This window comes from Vidua macroura, chromosome 30, assembly GCF_024509145.1.
Source record: "Vidua macroura isolate BioBank_ID:100142 chromosome 30, ASM2450914v1, whole genome shotgun sequence".
Lineage (NCBI taxonomy): Eukaryota > Metazoa > Chordata > Aves > Passeriformes > Viduidae > Vidua > Vidua macroura.
In genome coordinates, this window is record NC_071600.1 from 1,416,773 (window position 1) to 1,437,996 (window position 21,224).

At 56.4% G+C, this 21,224-nt stretch overlaps 1 protein-coding gene and 2 pseudogenes across 1 annotated transcript; 2 read left to right on the top strand and 1 right to left on the bottom strand.

The window, feature by feature from the left end:
* Nucleotides 1-21,224, bottom strand: part of LOC128820668 (uncharacterized) — a 1,438,581-nt pseudogene that overhangs the window by 837,842 nt on the left and 579,515 nt on the right.
* Nucleotides 1-21,224, top strand: part of LOC128820667 (uncharacterized) — a 2,212,279-nt pseudogene that overhangs the window by 298,354 nt on the left and 1,892,701 nt on the right.
* Nucleotides 897-2,293, top strand: LOC128820713 (olfactory receptor 14J1-like). The gene has a single exon (XM_054001532.1). The coding sequence runs from the start codon at nucleotides 901-903 to the stop codon at nucleotides 1,831-1,833; it is 933 nt and encodes a 310-aa protein (XP_053857507.1). The 5' UTR covers nucleotides 897-900; the 3' UTR covers nucleotides 1,834-2,293.

Sequence of the window (21,224 nt, forward strand, 5' to 3'; positions counted from 1 at the left end):
ATGGGTTGAGTTAGGGGTGTGTAACTGGGACAACTGAATCTCCTATTGGATTTTCCTGTGAAATATCCTAATTAATCAACCTTTATAAATTGTTGAAATCAGGAGCCGATTGAGCCTCATCCCCACTGGGACACCTGGAAGCTTCCAATAAAGGTCTGGTTTTTACTTTACTGTTCTAACTCATTTGCTAGGGTTTTTTTTTTGTTTTTTTCTCATTTGATGATAGACAACAGGGGGATGAGAGAAGCAGAACAGGAATTGTAATCCCAGAATGACAGAACATTCTGAGTTGGAAGGGACACACAGGATCATCAAAGTAATGTTTGAACATTTACAGAGACTCCAGAACTGTGACTTTGGGTGGTCAGTCTCTCTGCTGGCAGCCTCCCAAGGGGCCTTCAGCCACTGCTCAGCCCTGGACAGCAGCAGCATCACCTTGGCAGGGCCCAGCAGGGCTCTCCTGAGCTGCCCTTGCCCAGCTGCACACAGACCCTGCCCCAGCCAGGGCCCTGCACACAGGCAGGTTTCTGTAGGGCCGGGCCGAGGGCACACGGGGTGGGATGGGCTCTGTGAGCGCTGGCAGGGACAAGGCACCTCTCAGGAGGGAATGTCCAGGCCCAGGGAGATGCTCAGGGAAGGAGAGGGGGCTGAACAGAGCAGTGCCAGGGGAACAAGCCCATCCAGCCCCTCACCTGCCCTCAGCCACAGGGAATCCTTTGCCTCTCCCATCTCTCAGTGCCAAACTCTGAGTGCAGCAGGAATGCTGGGGATTTCTGACCTCAGAGAGCCAGCAATGATGTGTGTCTAGGAAAACAATTCCTTAAACCAGCTCCTGCCAGCTTTTCTTGACTTGTCACTGTCCTTTCTCCCTGAACAGGTGCCCATGTGCCGCCACAGCAAATGTCCAACAGCAGCTCCATCAGCCACTTCCTCCTGCTGGCACTGGCAGAGACGCGGCAGCTGCAGCTCCTGCACTTCTGCCTCTTGCTGGGCATCTCCCTGGCTGCCCTCCTGGGCAACGGCCTCATCATCAGCGCCGTAGCCTGCGGCCACCACCTGCACACGCCCATGTTCTTCTTCCTGCTCAACCTGGCCCTCAGTGACCTGGGCTCCATCTGCACCACTGTCCCCAAAGCCATGCACAATTCCCTCTGGGACACCAGGAACATCTCCTACACAGGATGTGCTGTTCAAGTTTTTATGCTTATCTTCTTCCTTAGAACAGAGCTTTCCCTCCTGACCATCATGTGCTACGACCGCTACGTGTCCATCTGCAAACCCCTGCACTACGGGACCCTCCTGGGCAGCAGAGCTTGTGCCCACATGGCAGCAGCTGCCTGGGCCAGCGCCTTTCTCAATGCTCTGCTGCACACGGCCAATACATTTTCCCTGCCCCTGTGCCATGGCAATGCCCTGGGCCAGTTCTTCTGTGATATCCCACAGATCCTCAAGCTCTCCTGCTCCAAATCCTATCTCAGGGAACTTGGGCTTCTTGCTGTTAGTGTGTGTTTGGTATTTGGTTGCTTTGTATTCATTGTTTTCTCCTATGTGCAGATCTTCAGGGCTGTGCTGAGGATCCCCTCTGAGCAGGGACGGCACAAAGCCTTTTCCACCTGCCTCCCTCACCTGGCCGTGGTCTCTCTGTTTGCCAGCACTGCAGCGTTTGCTCACCTGAAGCCCCCCTCGCTGTCCTCCCCATCCCTGGATCTGTCAGTGTCAGTTCTGTACTCGGTGGTGCCTCCAGCCCTGAACCCCCTCATCTACAGCCTGAGGAACCAGGAGCTCAAGGCTGCAGTGAGGAGACTGATGACTGGATGCTTTCAGGAACATTAAACTGCTGGCCAATTTCGGCAAATCATTTGTAGTCAAAGTCATCTTTTATACATCTTGTTGGTTTCATTTTGGGGGTTCTATTCCTTTGTTTTAGTTTTTCCATGTTGTCCAAAAAGAACTATCATTTTTAGTACCATTTCTCATTTTGTTTCTCTCCACATTCCCTGTGGCCACAGACTGTGTCAATGAGGGGCTGTGCTCTCCGTGTCTTTAAAGGAACTCAAGGATCTCCCAGCACAGTTTTCAGCAGAGATGCCCTTTTGTTGCCTTCTCTGGAGCTGCAGCAGCAATGTCTGTGTGCAGAGCTGGGGGCAGATCAGTGCTGGCACAGCAGCTGTGCCCAGCAGCAGCAGCAGCACTTGGTGTTGCCAGTGCTGCTCCCGTGGCCCTGCCCCGCTGCCCTGGTGGCCCTGGTGTTGCTGCAGGGCCTGAGTGCTCTCGGGGCCGGGCACAGTCCTGGGGGTGGCAGTGCCTGGGCTGCAGCAGGGACAGGCCATGGGCACTGCTGGGGCAGCGCTGACGCCTCAGGCCAGGGCCTGGGGGCTCCAGGCTCCTTGCCCAGGCTCTCTCAAGAACACGGCCAGGCCAATGCTCAGCACAGAAAACCCCCGTCAGCAGCCCCAGGCTGGCCGTGGGCAGGCTGGGGGCAAACAGCACGGCTGGTGCTCTGCAAGGGCCCTGGGGGAGACGGGAAGGAGCAGCAGAGCAGGGGCTGATCCATCCCCAGTGCGCTGCACAGCCCAGGGCAGCGTCCCAGAGCGTCCTCATGGAGCTGCCAACAACATCCCCCCTCTGCAGCCCTGGCCTCTCCCCCAGCTCACACAGGTGCCTCATCCTTGCAGGCACAGACACGGCAGCGCTGGCTCAGGAGCCCCTGTTTGCATTGCACACAGCAGGCGGGAGCACCCCCGTGCTGGTGCTGTGGGGACATGAACCTGAGGGAGCACAAATGCCATCAGCCCCTGGGGCCAGGAAGGGCTGGGGGACGCCAGGGAAACCGCTCAGCTTTGTCCTGGCCTCTGCACTCAGCCAGAAAGTTTGTTCCCATCAGCTGGGACTTTCCTGGCCCACTGCAGACGCTGTTGCTCAGAGCCAGGGCTGCCTGGCAGCCACCCCCAAACTGCCCTGAGCATTTCCTTTGCTCCACCTTTGATTCTTTATTCTTCCCTGGTCCAGATTTCTTCCCCTTGCCCAGCCCTGTTCCCTGCCCTGCACACAGCCCATCCCTGTTTGCCCTTTCCTCTCTGGCCCCACTCCCCATTGCAGTTCCTGCCTTGGCACCATGGGAACGTCCCTTGGGGAGCAGGATCATCCCACAAGTGCTGCAGGAATTGTTTGCAGGCTCCTGCAGTGCCTCGTGCTGCTCCCTGGCCAGAGGCAGCCCAGGCCAGGGGGGCACATCTGGGCTGCTGTGTCTGCCTGTGGGGCTCCCTGTTCTGGGCAAGGAGGAGGAGCTGCAGAGGCTCTGCACGACTGACAGGATGGGCTTTGGGGCTGTGAGGAGAAGCTGAGGGACCTGGGCTGCTGCAGCTTCTGAAGAAGAGGCCCAGGGCTCCTCCTGCAACTGCTCCAAGGGTGGTTTAAGAGAATCCCAGAATCAGCAAGGCTGGAAAAGACCTTGGAGATCATCAAGTCCAACCTGTGCCCTGACACTGCCTTGTCTCCCCTGAGCCTCCTCTTCTCCAGGATCAACAACCCCAGCTCCCTCAGCTAATCCTCACAGGACTTGTGCTCCAGACCCCTCACCAGCCTTATTGCCCTTCTCTGGACACGCTCCAGCCCCTCCATGTCTCTCCTAAATTTGGGGGGGCCAGAACTGGACACAGCACTCGAGGTGCTGCCCAACAAGTGCTGAGCACAGGGGAAGAATCACTGCCCTGCTCCTGCTGGCCACACCATTCCTGATCCAGGCCAGGAGCCATTGGCCTTCTTGGCCACCTGGGCACACGGCTGGCTCATGTCCAGCCTGCTGTCCATCAGTCCCTGCAGGTCCCTTTCTGCCTGGCTGCTCTCCAGCCCCTCTGTCCCCAGCCTGGAGCGCTGCAGGGGTTGTTGTGGCCAAAGTGCAGGACCCAGCACTTGGACTTATTAAACCTCACCTTGTTGGATTTGGGCCCTGGATCCAGCCTGTCCAGGGCCCTGTGCAGAGCCCTCCTGACCTCCAGCAGATCAACACTCCAGCCAGCTTGGTGTCAGCACGGTTCCATGAGGCCCCAGAGTGTCCCAATGGTCTCCATGATTCCGTGAGGCCTCCCAGTGTCACAATGTCCCTTTGGTTCCATGGGACCCCTTGGTGTCACAAAGTCCCTTGGATCCCTGGGGCCCAGAGTGTCACAATGGCACCGTGGTCCCCCAAGGCCCTGCAGTGTCACAATGGATCCTTGGTTCCATGAGGTCTGGCAGGGCAGCAATGCTCTCCTTGGTCCCACAGTGCCACAATGGCCTCTTGGTCCCAAGAGCCACCACGGTGTCAAACATGTTTCCTTCATTCCACGAGTCCCTGAGGAGCAGCACTGGCCCCTTGGTTCCATGGGGCCCTGCAGTGTCACAATGGCCCCATCATGACACGAGGTCCTGCTCTGTCACAGAGCTCTGCATGGTTCCACAAGGCCCTGCAGGGTCACAGTGGCCTCTTGGTTCCATCAGGCCTCAGAGTGCCACAATGAATTCCTTGGTGCTGCAGTGTCACAATGGAGCCCTGGTGACACAAGATCCTGCAGTGTCACCAGGGACCCTTGGTTCCATGGGGCACCACAGTGTCACAATTGTTCCCTCAGTTCCCAGAGTCCTTGCCATGGAGCAATGGCCCCTTGATCCCATTGTCCCCAGGCTCTCCCAAGGGTCTCCTTGGTTCTGCAGTGGCACAATGGCCCCTTGGTTCCACAAGGCCCCGCAGTGTCACAGTGGCCTCTGTGGTTCCACCAGGACCCAGACTGTCACAATGCACTCCTTGCTTCCATTCAGCCCCACAGTGTCACAGTGGCCCCGTGGCTCTGTGGTGCCATGTCATACACAGTGTCCCCATGGTCCTCTTAGTGCCACCAGGCCCCGCAGTGTTACAATGGCCCCTTGCTTCCCCAGGGCCCTGCAGTGCCACAATCATCAGAGAATCAACCAGGCTGGCAAAGACCTTGGAGAGCATCAAGTCCAACCTGGCACCCAACACCACCTTGTCACCCAGTCCATGGCACTGAGGGCCACATCCAGTCTTTGCTGAAACACTTCCAGGGACAGTGACTCACCCACCTCCCTGGGCAGCCCATTCCAATGCCCAATCACCCTTTGTGTGAAGAATATTTCCTGATGGCCAGCCTAAACGTCCCCTGGTGCATCTGAAGGCTGTGTCCTCTTGTCCTGTCACAGTTCCATGAGAAAAGAGCCCGACCCCCACCTGGCTGCATCCTCCTGTCAGGGAGTTGTAGAGAGTGATGAGGTCTCTCCTGAGTCTCCTCTTCTCCAGGATCAACAACCCCAGCTCCCTCAGCCGCTCCTCACAGGACTTGTGCTCCAGACCCCTCACCAGCCTTGTTGCCCTTCTCTGGACACGCTCCAGCCCCTCCATGTCCTTCCTAAATTGGGGGCCCAGAACTGGACACAGCACTGGAGGTGCTGCCCAACCAGTGCTGAGCACAGGGGAAGAATCACTGCCCTGCTCCTGCTGGCCACACCATTCCTGATCCATAGGAATGCCAGGGCTTGGATGAGGGAAATGGTGGGGAGGGGGTGGGGAAAAAGTGTTATTGATTGTCATCCATGATGGTCTTGATTTTCATATCTGTTCAGACCACATTAGAAGGTGCTGGGGGTCAATATCAATTGGACATTGCTGATATCAAACTATAAACAGGAAAAGAAAACAGGACAAAGCAGTTCTCTCTGCATTGGTTTCAATATAGTATATTCACTTAGAATACACTTTTGAAATCTGTCTAATTAACCACAAAAGAGTTGAAAACATCAATTATTCCCAAGGGCTGTTCTTGTTTGGATATTTTAAACAAATCCTTAAGAGCCTTTACCACTGAATTCCTGAACTGAAGAGCTCAAGAAAGAAGAGGCCTCTGGAGTAGGAAAATTCATCATCAACCTCCAAGTGTCTGAGGATCCATCCCCATCAGAGCAGCAATGAGCAGAAATGGGCAGAGCTTTGTGGCTGCCCCAGCTCTGGGATGGGCCCTGGGCCTGGAGCAGGAGCAGCTCTGGAGGGCCCCAAGGCCGGGGCTCTTGTGCTGGCCTGGGCAGATGGGATGGCAGCAGGGGCTGCAGAGCTCTCAGCAGCTGAGGCCGAGGGGAGCAGGGCAGCCAGGGAGCCTCCTTGTGCCTTGGGCAAGCCCCTTCCCCCATGGCTGGGGCTGAGTCCTGGCTGAGCTGCAGCTGCTGCTGTGCCCTTGGCAGGGGCTGAGGCCGTGGGGCCAGTGGCCAGAGCAGCCTGGCCTGAGCAGAGCTGTGGGGCCAGAGGCGGCTGGGCTGTGCTGGGGAGAGGCCCTTGGTGCTGCACAGAGCTCAGGGCAGCTGGCAGAGCTTGCAGGGAGCTGGGCTGGGCTGCGAGAGCCTGGCCCAGAAACCATCAGTGTCCATCTCAGCCTGGCTGAGCGTGCAGGGGCAGGACTCAGCCCAGGCCTTGTGGGGCAGGGCCAGCGCCTGTGCAAGGCATTGAAAACAGGCAAGTGCCCGAGAGAGGAGGCTGCTCTGTGCCCTTGGGGGCATGGACACAGCAGGGAGGGGGCCCAGGACATTTGTCAGCGCCAGCCTCTGTCCCCAGCCCTTGGCAGCCCTGGCTGCTGAGCCCAGCTTTGGCCTGGGCTGAGTTTGGCTGTGGCCCAGCTCCATCCTGCTGCGGGGCTCAGGGCCTGTTCCCGGCCATGGCCAGCCCTGGCCGGCCTCTCTGCTGGCCCAGAGGCCGGCAGAGCCCGGGGCAGGGCTGTCTGTGCAGCCCCACAGGTGCCAGGGGCTGGGCAGGAGCTGGCAGAGGCTGCCCAGCAGGGAGGCCATGGGGCACAGAGCCCCAAGGCTGCCGTGGGCACCACGGCACAGGGGCCGTTCCCAGCCGCAATGCTCCTGTCCTGGGCTGGGCCTGCACAGGGGCTGTGGCACCATGGCTGGGCCAGCACAGGGCCACCAAGGGGCCACGCAGCCGCTGCCGGGGCTGGCAGCAAGGCCGGGCACAGACAAGGAATTGCTGAGCGTGGCCTGCGCTGGCCAGGGCTGACTGTGCCAAAGGCAGAGCTCAGCTGCCCTTGGGGGCTGCAGGAACACTCAGGAGCCCAAAGAGCCTCCATGGCTGTGCTGGAGACCAAGGCTGGAGCAGGGAAATGCAGGGCTGCTGCGCCATGGCGAGGGCATGGAATTCCAGCACACACCTCAGCTCTCTGATGATCCCAGCACCGTGCTGGGCCCTGTTTCAGCCTGGAGCAGAGCAGATGTTGATGGCACAGGAGCCCTGCGGGGCTGGCAGGGACCTGCAGCTGGCAAGGTGCTCTGCTCTCCCTCAGCTTCTCTCTGAGAGATGCAATCCCAGCTGGGCACCTCCGGGCACAAGTGGCACTGCCTGTTCGTGGGCACACAGCTGATGTCTGCCTGGAAAGGGGCAAAGGTTTTAATACCTGTTAGTTTCATATTATACAAGTAAATATTTATTACCTGTGTCATTTGAGTACTTTTAAGAAATGGCAGAATTTTTCCACCAGAAACAGGAATTTCCTGGATGTACTGGGTTCTTCTACTGATGGCAGGAGGAGAAATACTGATCTTCCCCTCTACCTTTGGCACCAAGATTCAGTCTAATATTTCATAACCCTCTTCCTTCAGGTGTTTCCAGTTCTCCTGTTGAAATGGCCATGTGTAAGGACCTTCCTTCATTTAGAGCAGCTGGATCAATATCCTTCCCATTGCTCCCAGACTTCCGCCTGCAGCTGTTCTCTGGTCATTCCAATGCATCTCCCTTGACTGGCTTCATGCTTTCAGCTTCAGGGAGTTGCCCAATCTTTCAGAAGTTTAAATAACACCTTAGCCAGAATCCTATTTCCTATTTTTATTTTTTATATCACCTCTTCTTATCTGTTTGTCTAAAATCCTTCCCTTATGGCAATGCCTTGTGGATGGTGGACGTGTCAGATGTTGCTGGGATGTCACAAGGAGATTAAGGAAGGGTTTTGATGTTTCTTAAATGTAACATGGTCATATTTTTTATGTTTGCGGTGAAGAGAAACTTTCTGTCCCTCTGAGTCTCACCAGTTCCTGACCCCCAAAGGACACAAACCTGATGAGTTGTGGTTCCCACTCCAGTGGTGGCACTTGGAGTTCCCTCCATCCCCAGAGCAGAGCTGCCTTGTCCCAGAAAGTCCCTGGCAATGCAGGGATGAAGGAAACAGGACAGGCTGTGGGGATCAGGGGCTGGGCACAGCCAGGGAGAAGAATGACTTTTGCATTTGATGGAGCTGTGCCTTCCCGTGGCTTTGTTGGCTGACAAGAAATGAACATCCCTCTGTGTCTCAGGCAGCTCCTTCTCCAGGGAAAGCAGGTGGGAGTTGGAGCCAAGGAGCTGAAAGCTGCAGGTGCAGCCTGGGCTGGAGGGAGCTCAGATTTGCACAGGGCTGCTCTGAGTGCCAGGGCTTGGATGGGGGCAATGGTGGGGTGGGGGTAGGGACAGAGTCTGATTGATTGTCAGCCATGAAGGGTCTTGATTTTCATATCTATTCCAACTGCATGAGGAGGTACTTGGATTTAGAGTCAATTGGAGATTGCACTTATCAATGAATTAACAGGGAAAAAAAAATATACAGGACTTAAAAAATCTTTCTCACTGTCTTTTTAAATACAGTGTATTCACTTGCAATAGGCTTCTGAAATCTGTCTAATTAACCACAAATGATTTGAAAGCTTAAATTATTCCCAGAGTCTTGGCTTGTTAAGGTGTTCTGAACATTAATGAGCCCTGGGGCACTGAATTCCTGAACTGAAGAGCTGAAGGCTGAAGAAGCCTCTGGAGCAGTAAAATCCAGCAGCAGCCTCCAAGGTGCTGAGGATGTCAGCAGCCCCCACTGAGGCCATCCCTGCCCTGAGACCGTGGGGGAATGGGCAGACAAGGAGAGCGTCCCTGGGGCTGGGGCAGCAGAACTCAGAGGCAGCAGCGGCTCCAGCTGGGAAATGGAGTGTGGGATGGGGCTGTGAAAGCCCTGCCTGGGCTGTGCCAAGCAGGACACACAAGCCCTGACCCCCATCCACTACAAAACTCACTCAAGGGAGACATTTATAGGAAATTACAATTGTTTGTGTACTCTGTGTTGGATGCACTGGAGAAATACCCACACGGGATTCTCAGGAGCTCCAAACAAAAAAACAGCCTTTACTGGGAACTTTAAAAAAATCAGAGGAACTTGGGCAAAAGGTTTAATAGGACATTCAATCAACAATCAACATTTCTCAAAGCCTTAACTTGGCCCATTCACTTCACTAACATTAAGCCTGTTCAGTTTTAAGTTAATCAACATTTGCAAGATGATAAAAATGGAAGAAGTAGACACAGAAAGAGAAAGACAAAAAATATATAGAGAAGCATACACACCTACCAACTCCTGGATTCCAGCAGTGTTCAGATAGAAATTCCAAGAGGAGATAGGGTCAAAATGTGTGCTTGCCTTGTGCTCAGCCTAAAAACTCCTTGGTCTTCCTGGGCCCTTCCCGCAGGTGGGACTTGGGGTCATTTGGTCACTCAGGAGCTGGGCTGGGGCTCCAGAGGTGGCTGTGGAGCATTGCCTGTGCTGTGCCAGGGACTGGCAGCCACTGCTGGGCTGGGATAGAGGCTCTGGGGGGATTGGGGTTCCAGGGCAGGGCAGGGCTGGGGTTCCAGGGCAGGGCAGGGCTGGACCTGCCCCTTCCTCCCCACACAGGAAATGTTTACAGCCAACAATCTCCTCCAGTCTGTCACAACAGGAAATGTTGGAGGTAAAATCCCAATTCTGGCCATGGGCAACTGGTCTAGAAGGACAGTTCTTATGCACAGGAAGGAAAGCCCCAGTTTTTAGCTCATGTCTGATTTGATTGCCTGGATTTTGTTTGGTTTTGTTGTTGCTTTGTTTCCTTGGTGTGCCTGAAGTGTCCAGTCAGGAGCAGAGTGACTCTTGCCAAGGAACTTTGCCGTGCTGTCGCTTAATATTAAATCTGGTTTTTGCTGCTCCCTTGCTGGGATTTTTTCAGCGCTCTCAAGCCCTCGTTGGTAACAGGGTGAAGGAGCCCTGGCCCAGGCTCTGGCCCTGGGGGACACGGGGATGCTGCCGGGGGGTCCCTGTCCCCCTGTCCCACCCCCCACAGCCCTGTCCCCCGTCCCCGTGTCAGGCTCTGGGGTCGATCTCGTGGAACATCCTCTGGGGGAGGCTGCGGCACCGGGGGCGGGGGGACCCGGGGGGACAGGGGACCCCGCTGTGCACGAGCAGCGTTGGACTTCTCTGGGGGAACTGTGAGGGGGGGCTGGGGTGGAGTGACCTCCCCAGTGACCTCACACAGCCCCTTGTGATGTCACACAGCCCTGTGATGTCACACAACGATCGCTGTGATGTCACACAGCCCCTTGTGATATCACACAACCATCACTGTGATGTCACATAGCCATCTCTGTGACATCACACAGCCCACTCTGTGATGTCACACAGCCCTGTGATGTCACACAGCCCTGTGATGTCACACAACCATCACTGTGATGTCACCGAGCCATCTCTGTGATGTCACACAGCCCACTCTGTGATGTCATACTGCCCCTATGATGTCACACTGCCTTTGTGATGTCACACAGCTATCTCTGTGATGTCACACAGCCCCTATGATGTCACACTGCCCCTGTGATGTCACAGAGCCATCTCTGTGATGTCACACAGCCCTGTGATGTCACACTGCCCCTGTGATGTCACAGAGCCATCTCTGTGATGTCACACAGCCCTGTGATGTCACACTGCCCCTGTGATGTCACAGAGCCATCTCTGTGATGTCACACAGCCCTGTGATGTCACACAACCATCACTGTGATGTCATAGTGCCCTATGATGTCACACTGCCCTTGTGATGTCACACAGCTATCTCTGTGATGTCACACTGCCCCTATGATGTCACACTGCCCCTATGATGTCACACTGCCATTGTGACGTCACACAACTCTGTGATGTCACACTGTCCCTATGATGCCACACTGCCCCTGTGATGTCACAGAGCCGTCTCTGTGATGTCACAGCACAAGCTCTATGATGTCACCCCGTGATGCCATACAGCAGTGCTGTGATGTCACAGAAGTCTGTGATGTCACAAAGTCACCCTGTCTAGTCACAGTCTGTTCTGTGATGTCACAGCGTGCTCTCTGATGTCACACAGCCACCCGGTGATGTCACAACCCACTCTCTGATGCCGCAGAGCCACCCTCTATGATGGCAGAGTCTGCTCTATGGCCTCACACCCTACTCTGTGACATCACAGCCAGCTCTGTGATGTCACAACTCCCTCAGTGATGTCACAAAACCCTCAAGAACTCAGTTACATTGAAACACTGAAGTTTCTTGTACTTTGAAGAGATCCCTGCCAGGGACACAACTGAGAAAGTGTGGAAGGAAAGCCCAGAGCCCCAGTGCTTCAGGGCAGGTGAGAAGCAGCCCTCGACATGCCAAGGTGGTCAGGTGGTCCCCAGGAGGCCCAGCCAGCCAGGCCTGGTCCGTGTTCCCCTGGTTTGGTGGTGATGCCTTGAGAGGCCACCTAGAACAGAGCTGGACAGTGCTAAAGGGATAAAGCAGGTGTTTATTAAAAGGCCTTCAAGGGATACACCTGGGGCAGTGCAAGAGCCTGGCCCTGGCTCCATCCTAGATGGAGTCCAGGTCACGAGTTTTCCCTGGGGCAAACAGGGAGATTTGGTCTGGCAGGATGTGTAAAACAATCTCCTGTAATATCTACTTGTTCTCACACAGAACACTTGGCTGCAGGGACACATTCCCATCGTTCCTGCCCAGCTTTCAGGATTCAAACAGTGCTGTCTTTCCCCAGAGCTGTTCCTTCAGCTGCCTCGGGAGGGCCTTTTGGCATCTGGACCCACACTCTGGCTCCTTTATTAGCACTGTTGGATCCAAACCCTTTATCTCCACCAACAGCAGTGATTTGAGGTGCATCTCCTTTTTTCCCAATTGTTTTAAAAACTGTCAATATCAATAATTGTGCTACCCTGTCATGGGGTTGAATAATCCAATCTTGTTCACTATTGTTTAACACAATTCCTTCAATTTCTCCTTGATAATCTGCATCAGTTCCTCCTCCCATGGCATGAGCACTTTGTAAGGCCAAACTCCAGTGTGCAGTTATGGAACCAAAGTGTCCTGGAGGAATCTGGATTCCTGTTCCTGTACTGTTAACTCTCATTTGCTTCTGATTTATCCTAACTAATTCCAATGCATGAAGGTCCAGCCCTGCAGCCTCTGGGCTGGCCCTGCCAGGGCCATCACAGCCAGAACAATTTCCCAGGCAGTCCAAGTCTCACTGTCCATGGCTGTATTTGCAAATTGGGAGCAGCCGTGCACAGCCAGGGGGTTTCCATTTCCCCAGGGGGCCATTGCTAAGGGCATGGAGCACATCTGGGAGATGGCTTCTCCATGGGGACAGGTTCCCATCTCCTGGTTTTGTCAACTGCTCTTTTAACAACCCCTTCACCCATTCAACCAATCCTGCAGCTTGTGGATTGTCTGGGACGTGAAAAACCCAGCAGCCTTAATCACTTTATTTCTCACATAACAGACAAAGCATTCCGCACCACAGTATCAGCAAATCCTATAAAAATAGCCAATTTCATCCCTTCCTCCTTTCTTCATTGTATGCAATCTTGCAGAGTTTACCACTGACATTTGGGTCTTGGCCAGTACTTTTCTGTAGGGTATTCAGTGTCACAGTGAGCAGCCAAAGCTGACAAATTAGCATTGTCAGCATTATTTCACATTATTAAGTTTTAATTATACAGATATAAATATAGATTATTGGGTAATATTATATATAAATATTATTAATAAATTATTATTATTATTATTATTATTATTATTATTATTATATCGCTTGCACAAATGAACTTGAGTTCATGACTTAAACCTTTTTCTGTCGCTCCATGTGGGGATGTTCCAACAACAATTTTTCCTTCTGTGCATGCTGTTTCCAATGTGTTGTTAACAAAGTTCACCCTCATCTTCCCAAACCCACAAGTTCTTTTCCTTTTCCCATATGCAATTTTTGGATGCATTTTAAGACATCCAGGGGTTCAGCCTCTTTTAACCGACTGCCCCACTGCTCACACGGTGCTCCCACCTCAGCCCACTCCAGAGCCAGGGAACTCCAGGGAAGGGCTTCCCATCTGGGAATTTCTGATGGGACTGATTCCTCACATTTATATTTAAAAAGTGACATTTTGTGGTGATCTGGCCAGACTGTGCCAGTTTTGTTTCACCAGTGGGCAGGGTCAGCACCAAAGACAGAGACACCAACTGAAGGAATCAGTGTCATTGACTGTAGCTCAAAGCAGCAAAGAATCACAAAAGGAGCAGCTCAGCAATGCACCCAACCATCACCACCAAAGATTGCAGCAGTGATTAAGAAAGATCCAGCCCCAGTTACCCTCAGGCTTTACCATCGCCCAGATCCACACAGCAGCTGGGGAAGCTGTCACAGCCAAGGGCTACAGAGCCACTCCTGGGCACTGGCAATTCCTGCAGGTGCCTCCAGCCACAGGTGAGGCTCCAGCCCCGCTGTGAGAGGGCCCAGCTCTGACAGTGCTGAATGAACAAACTGACAGCACTTCTGGTGCGGGAACATCTGCTTTCATCCTCCTCTTGGCTTCCTCCCAAAGCCTGGCCAGGGCCCCAGCAGGAACCAAGGGAGGTGACTTTGACCATTCAGCCCCAGACAAGGCCAGATGTCGGATTTCATGGCCTTGTCTGGCTTCTAAACACAGAAAGGTCAATACATGTTTCACTAATGAGTGGATACATCTATCACAGTGCTAATGACCATGCATATTTCATTAGTGAGCAGATCCAAAGATAACCTTTGGCTGGAAGGTTCATCCAGAGGCCACCTTTGGCTCAGGGCCTGTTGTTCAGGCCTCACTCAGGGCTGTTGTCCAGGCCTTGGCACTTCAGGGACGTGGTTTAGTGCTGGGCTCGACACTGCTGGGTGACCAGCTGGACTGGATGAGCTCAGAGGTCTTTCCCAACAGAAAGGATTCTGTGATTCCATGATTCCATCTGCTGCATTCAGCCAGGTCCATGTTAGCAGCATTCATTTGCTCAGAAAGTCTCCTCTGGCTCAGCTCTTGTGGCCTGAGGCTTCAGCTCCTTCAGCTCCTGGTGCTCAGCTGCTTGTGCTGAACCAGACGACTCGGAGAGAAGAACACAGTCCATCCAATTCCTTCTGGGACACGGAGAGACAGTGAATTCTGTGACAGCAGCTTTTCCTGCAAGATGTGCATCATCACAAAGACTTCATCGGTGGGGTTGGGGGTGCTTGGAGCTTTGTCCTGTGCCACTCTGGGATGTCATGAACCAGGACTTCACCTGCCACCAGCCCAGCTCACCCTCTGCCACTGCAGCTCCTTGGACCTTGTGTCCCCAAAGCAGACACAAAGTGTTTCTGCTGCTCCCCCTTTGCACAAATCCACAGAGAGCTGGGATTTTTCCAAGTCTCGTGTCTCCATTGGGCCATATTCCCAAAGAACCAGCAGCACATCCCAATGAATACGGTGAGTTCCGTGGATGGTTGTCAGCTCCACTGCCTGCCTAGAAATCCTGAAACTGCTTCTAAATGCTGCTCCTTCAGCTCCTGGACACCTTCTCACACAGAGCTGGGGAAAAAATCCCCTGGCCAGCGGCTAAAAGGTGAGTTATGCCAAAGTCAGAGCTCTGTGGGAAATCTCTCTCCCTCCCTGTCCTTTTAATGTATCTGTGCATGGGGGTGTGCATGGATGTGTTTTGTATACAAAGGAAGGAGCGTGCAAGCAACGTGACTGACACTGTCACTGTCCATGCTATTCCATACCCATGGGTACAGAGACATTCTGGAAACCCTGGCACAGACAGAGCCTTCTGTCCATGGGTACAGAGACATCCAAGAGCCCCTGGCACACACAGAGCCTTCTGTCCATGGGTACAGAGACATCCAAGAGCCCCTGACACACACAGAGCCTTCTGTCCATGGGTACAGAGACATCCAAGAGCCCCTGGCACACACAGGCCTGGCAGCACAGGTTGCTTTCCCCACAGGCTGCAGGAGATGAGAACACAACATTTGCCAACACTGACTGCAAGCCACAGCTGCGGGTGCTCCCCGTGAACCTCAGCTCTGGCACCACTGCCTGCCCCAAGCTTCAGGGGCTGCAGTGGGAGCCCGGCTGGGCTCTGCCCTGGGGCCATCCTGCAGGGACAGCTGCAAACAGGGAGCATTCCCTTGCCACCAAGAGCCAAGCCAGGGCTGCAGGGCAGCTGCTCCAGCCCGGACTGCACTGCTGAGTGCTGTGCTCTGGGGCTGGGGCTCCCCGCACAGGGGACTGGACTGGTGTGACAGAGGAGACAGAGAAGCTGCAGCTTCAGCCTAACTGAGGTGGGTGCGTGGGCTGGGAAGAGTGGGGAGGCTCAAGGGGATTCACAGAGCTCATCCTGCTGCAAGGACGAGGAAAAGGGAGTAGGAACTCAGCAGTGAGGAGAGATGAGGGCTGGAGAGCAGCTCTGAAGGACACTAAAATCCCACTGGACCTCTGAGACATTGCTGCTCCTCAGCCAGTGACAGGATGAGTCCCTAAGCCTGGGGCTCGGCCTTCCTCATGGTGAGGGGCACCAAGGAAGGCAGCAGTGTGATGGAGACTGCCACGGGCTGGGAACTCACTGGGGGAAAAGAGGGAGCAGTTGGGAAGTAAAAGGCAGGTGGGGGAGAGAACTGTTCAGAGAAGGGCTGAGCTGCTGCTTGAGCAAGCTGAAAAACGTCATTTGGGGTCATCCCAGATTGATTTCATTTCAGAAGTTATTGAACAAGTTTATTTTTTTGGGTGGTGGCATGTTTTCCCTGGGAGGTGTACACTCTGCAAAGTTGAGCTGTGTTGCTGAAATGCTCAAGCAAGTCTGTGCTGCAGGGCACACCATTTCTTCTTTGGCTGATTCTGGCCCGGTGCTGAGCTCCAGCAGAGCCCTGGCAGAGCCCAGAGCAGCCTCAGCACCCGCAGAGCCCGGCTGCAAGGAGAGAAAGCAGAAAGCGCCCGTCAGCTGAAGGCTCCTGTCCCCTTGTCCCAGCCGCCCGCGGTGTCCAGGCCATGCTGGCCGTGCCCAGAGCGGTGCCCAGAGCTGCCCATCACTGCTGCCTTTGGCAGCAGAGCAGGAGGGCAGGACATGTGCCCAGCCTGCAGCCAGCCACGGCACATCCAGCCCGGAGCAGGATGCTCCTGTGCTCGCTGCCATCTCCCCAAAGCTCTGATCCCACCATGCCAAGCAGACAGGACCCACCTGACGCCATCCACCGCTGGAAGAAAAGCTGGTCCCAAACGATGTCCTCAGCCTTCTCCAAGGGCACGGCCCATCCACGCTGCAGCTGCTCCCAAGCACTTCCCCACCCAGACTGGACCCAACCTAGAACGCTTCCCCTAGAAAAACACACAAGAAATGATTGAAAGTAGATTACAGACAAAAAGGGGCAACAAGAAAAAAGGTCAAAAATCATATCCCTGTCTGGGGCTTGAGGAAGGCCCAACCCCTGCATGCCAGGGAAAATCCCACCCACAGGTGAGGGAAGCCCAGGCTTTCTCCCTTCCCCCTGCACTGACCCCCAAAATAAGAGTGATCCCAAAGCAATCAGGGGCAGTGGAGCAGCCCAAGCCCTTCCTTGCCTGCAAAGCAAAGCAGCCCCCGCACAGGTTCTGGAGTCCCACCTCTGCTCCCACCATGGGGGTTGGTTTGTGTCGGGCTGGCCGCCCCAGCCCCAGCCCCAGCCCGGGGCACGGTGGGTGCTGGGGGCTGTTGGCAGGGCCAGGAGCCCACTCCCATTTCGTACCCACCCCAGCCCATGCCCCCAGCCCTGCCAAAAGCAGCCTGGCAGCCGACTGAAGGATCAGCTGCATCCGCCCCAGCAAAGGGGGAACCTTTGGCTCCCAGCCAGGCTGAGCAATGCCCAAATCTGGGAGCATCCCCCTGCGTGTGGACTCATCTGCAAATTCCCTGTGGAGCCTGGCTTTGGAGAAGGTGCCAGAATCAAAGTGCCGTCATCTTCAGCTTGCCGGTGACCAGGTGGAGCAAGAGCTTGTCATCCTTGATGTCGTCCTCGCTGTCTCCAGCAGCAGCAGCCCCACCTGGTACAGCTGCTCCAGGGGCTCCTTCTCCTACCCTGGGGCTGAGACCAGGCTGTCAGGGTTCTGCCCAGGGCCCCAGCTGTCAGGGAACCAAGGACAAGCAGAACCAGCTCGGATAGCGGCCACCAGTGCTGGGCAGAGCAGCTCCGCTCCAGCACAAGGGCTGCGTGTTCCCATCTGATGACCCCTGGGCATTGACACAGGCAGCACAAAAAAGTCTGGGTTCCTGTGCTTCTGATTGCCAAGGCATGTGTGGAGCTGTAACTTACCAGGGCCCTGCATCAAAGTGTGCCTGTGGCTCTCTCCCTTCTTCTAGGGCAGGTGAATATCCTGCATCCAGGGATCACACAACAGCTCTTCTAACGAGGGCCTTTCGATGTCCAGCATGGATAAACACCGCCTGATCAGATCTTGGCACTCTGGGCAGAGAAACCAGAAGCCACCGGTCAGTTGGAGAAGGCTCCTGTTGGCTTTGCCCCACTATTCCCGTGCCCAGGCCATGCTGGATGTGCTCAGAGCTGGGCCTAAACTTTCCCATCAATTCCCTGTTTTGGAGGAGAGCAGGAGAGCAGCACATGTGCCCCCTCCTCAGCAGCTGCCAGAGCGGGATGCTCACGAGCTGCTGCTGTCTCCCAGCACTGGTATTGCCCCCGTGGCCAGAGATGAGGATCCACCTGGAGAAAGCCGTTGTGGCAGCGAGAGCTGATGGTCCCAGCTGATGTTCCGGCCCCTCCTGAAAGGGTGCTCCCCGCAGACCATCTGGTGCAGCAGGATGCCCAGGGACCAGGTGGTAGCTGGCTTGCCGTAGTACCAGCCAGCGTGGGTCCATTCCAGGGGGCTGTATGACCGTGTTCCTACGGAATACAAATGGGGTTCAGCAGGGGGATGCTGCTGCTCCCAGAGCCTGGCCCCAGCATCCCTGGGCATGCGGGGGCTGCCCCAGTGGCACACGGGGTGACCGCTGCCCTCTCGCCAGCACCTGGGACTTGTGTACAGACTCGGGGTTGAAAAAGAAACCACTGGTGCTGGAATAGGGCAGTAGGAGCCCTGGCAAGGTCCGACCATGACAAGGAAAAACCCACTGAGTGCTGGGGAAAACCATGCCTTCATCCTCCCTGCCTGCATTGCCCCAAAGAACATTATGAATCCAAAGCAAACCAGGTGAGTGGAGCAGTCCAAGCCCTTTCTCACCTGCACACCAAACCAGCTGGGGCACAGGTTCTGGCCAACCGTCTCTGCTACCCCCACCCACAGGTGTTTTTGTCAGGCTGGCAGCCCCAGCCCCAGCCCCAGCCCCAGTCCTGGACAGAGTGGTGGGCAAAGGCTGCCAGCAGGGCTGGAATCTGGCTCCCCAGCCAGCCCTGCTCAAAAGTAACTCAGCTGAAGACTCAGTGCCATGAAGGGCAGCAAAAGGGAGAATCCCCGCTGGCACACCCAGCTTGGGCTGTGAGATGTTGGGCCATAACATACCAGTTCCAGGAGCACGCCCCTGCCTGGGCTCACCTGCAAAGTGAGTGTAGGCTGTGTCCTGCAGGTAGGTGCCACAGCCAAAGTCGATCAATTTGGCCTGCCCGGTCAACCAGGATGTTCTCTGGTTTGATGTCCCTGTGCAGGACCCCGCAGCTGGTGCAGTGCCGTACGGCCTCCAGCACCTGGCGGAACAGCCCCCGCGCCACCTCCTCGGACAGGAACCCCCATGCCCGAATGAAATGGTGCAGGTCCTGAGACCGCTCTGGGCGCTCCAGCACCATCACGATGTCGTTGGGGAGCTCAAGCCGCTCCAGCAGCTGGACGACACCAGGAAAGCCAGTGGACACCTTGTCCAGCAGCACGATCTCCAGGGGTGCGCTGGTGCCGTCGGGCTGCGGGAGGAGCGCGATGCCGTCAGTGGGGCTGAGGCCGTGCCGGGGCTGGGGAAGCCCTCAGCCAGCCCGGGATGCTCTGCATGCCCCGCTCAGCCCACGCCCGCTCTCCCTGCAGGGCTCCCGGCAGCTCCCACCCTGCCGGGCCCCGGCTCATCCCCGCCCGGCACGGCCCGGCTTCTGCCGCTGGCCCCGCTCACTCACCAGCTCGCCCCAGTGCCGGATGCGATCCCGCGGCACCCTTTTGATGGCCACCTGCGAGCAAGGGAGAGCAGCGGGTTCAGCTCGCCCCCCGCCTAGCCCAGCCCCATCCTCCTCCTCCTCCTCCTCCTCCTGCGCCCGCCGCCGGCCCCGCCGCTCACCGGGGCGCCGTCCGAGAGCCGCGTGGCCGCGAAGACGCTGCCGAAGCCGCCGCTGCCCAGCAGCGAACCCAGCCGGTACCGCTCCTGCAGGGCCTCCTGCGCCTTCCCTGCGGGCGGGACGCGGCTGTCAGCGCTCGGCCCGGGGCCAGGAGCGGCCCCCGAGCGCCCCCCGAGCGCCCCGGGCCGGCCATCCCCAGGCGTTCTCTGCTGGCAACGGGACAGCGGCGGCTCGGGGCCGGCGGCCGCGCTGCCGAGCGGCGGAGCTCGGGCCGGGGAAGCCGCAGCGGAGGCGGCGGCAGCGGCCGCGCCGCCTGTGTCCTCCGCGGGGCCCGGGAGGAGCCGGGGCCGGGGCCGGGCCTGGAGCCCACGTCGGGGCCGGGGCCGGGCTCGGGCCAGGCGGAGCCAAAGGGCGGCGATGCCGCCCCAGCCCCAGGCACTGATGCCCGCCCAGCAGCGCCAGCGCCAGCACGGCCAGAGCCGGGCGGGGGCGAGACCGCGGCGGGACGGCCGGGGACAGGGACAGGGACAGGGACAGGGACAGGGACAGGGACAGGGACAGGAACGGGGACAGGGACGGGGACGGGGACGGGGCAGCCCCGCCCGGGGCCGGGGGTGGGTCGGGGGCATGGCCCGGCCCGGCAGGGGAGAGGGAGACTGGGAGAGGAGGGGACAGCGGGAAAGGGAGAGCGGGAGAGGCTGCGGGACAGCGGGAGAGGGAGAGGAAGAGCAAGAGCAAGAGGGACTCGAAAAAATCGCTTCTTTCGCTGCTGCTGCCGCTGCTGCCGCTGCTGCCGCTGCTGCCGCTGCAACTGTGGCTCTGCTGTGTCACCATGGATCCTCTGTTCCATGATGTTCCATGGTGTCGCCATGGTCTTCTTGAATTGGCAGTGTCACAATGGACCACTGGTTCCATGAGCCCCCGCTGTGTCACAAGGGTGTGCTTGGTTCCATGAGGAACCAAAAAGCTCTGCATAAACATTGAGCAACATTTGTTTAACACACTTGGGAACATCTGTTTGCATTCCAAAGGGAGGTTAAAGTGAGAATGGCAGCAGCAGCTTCCATCTGCAACAGAGATCCAGGGAAAGGACAGGGACAAGAGAATTCAGCTGAAGGGCTCAGAGAATTCTGCTTCCAGAGATCATTTCTGGCCACACTGTCCCTTGAAGAAAGGTGACACCATTCCAGGCAGCCTGTACTGAGCAGGTGCTTCCTGAGTGGGGTTTGTTGTTCAGGAAACCTGCTCAGGCTTTTCCATTCTTTCCTTCCCAAGAGGAAAACTTCTCCTGGGCCTGTGTGCAGGCGGAGCCCTGAGGAGAGCAGGTGGGACATGGTGCAGTGGGCTGGGACATGGAGCTGCAGAGCTCAGGGACAAGGTTCTGCTGCAGGGCACAGGGATGTCAGTGCCAGGTGGGCCATGTCAGACGTGGTGAGGCTGGGGCTGAGGAGCAGCTTGTCCAAACAGGGTCAGCCCTCAAAGGGCTCATTCTTCCCCGTGCCCAGAGCTCCCAAGGAGACATTCAGCATCAAGGTCACCTGGGGGATGCTTCTATCAGCTCTTCTCTGAACTGTAAAGTTCAGAGTCTGTTTGAAAGCCACCAGACCTTGTGCTTTTAGGTGCCTTTAACCTGCCAGCTATCTGCTGGGATCTCAACACAGCAGAGAAAAGGCAGTCCAGGAGGTTCCTAGAGTGTATGAGGACAACTTGTCACAGCTGGTGAGTGAGCCCACCAGGGGAGGGACTACCCAGACCTGCTGTTCACAAACTGGTGAACAGGAGAAGGGCTGGTGGGACATGTGGGGGTTGGAGGCCATCTGGGGCACAGTGGCCAT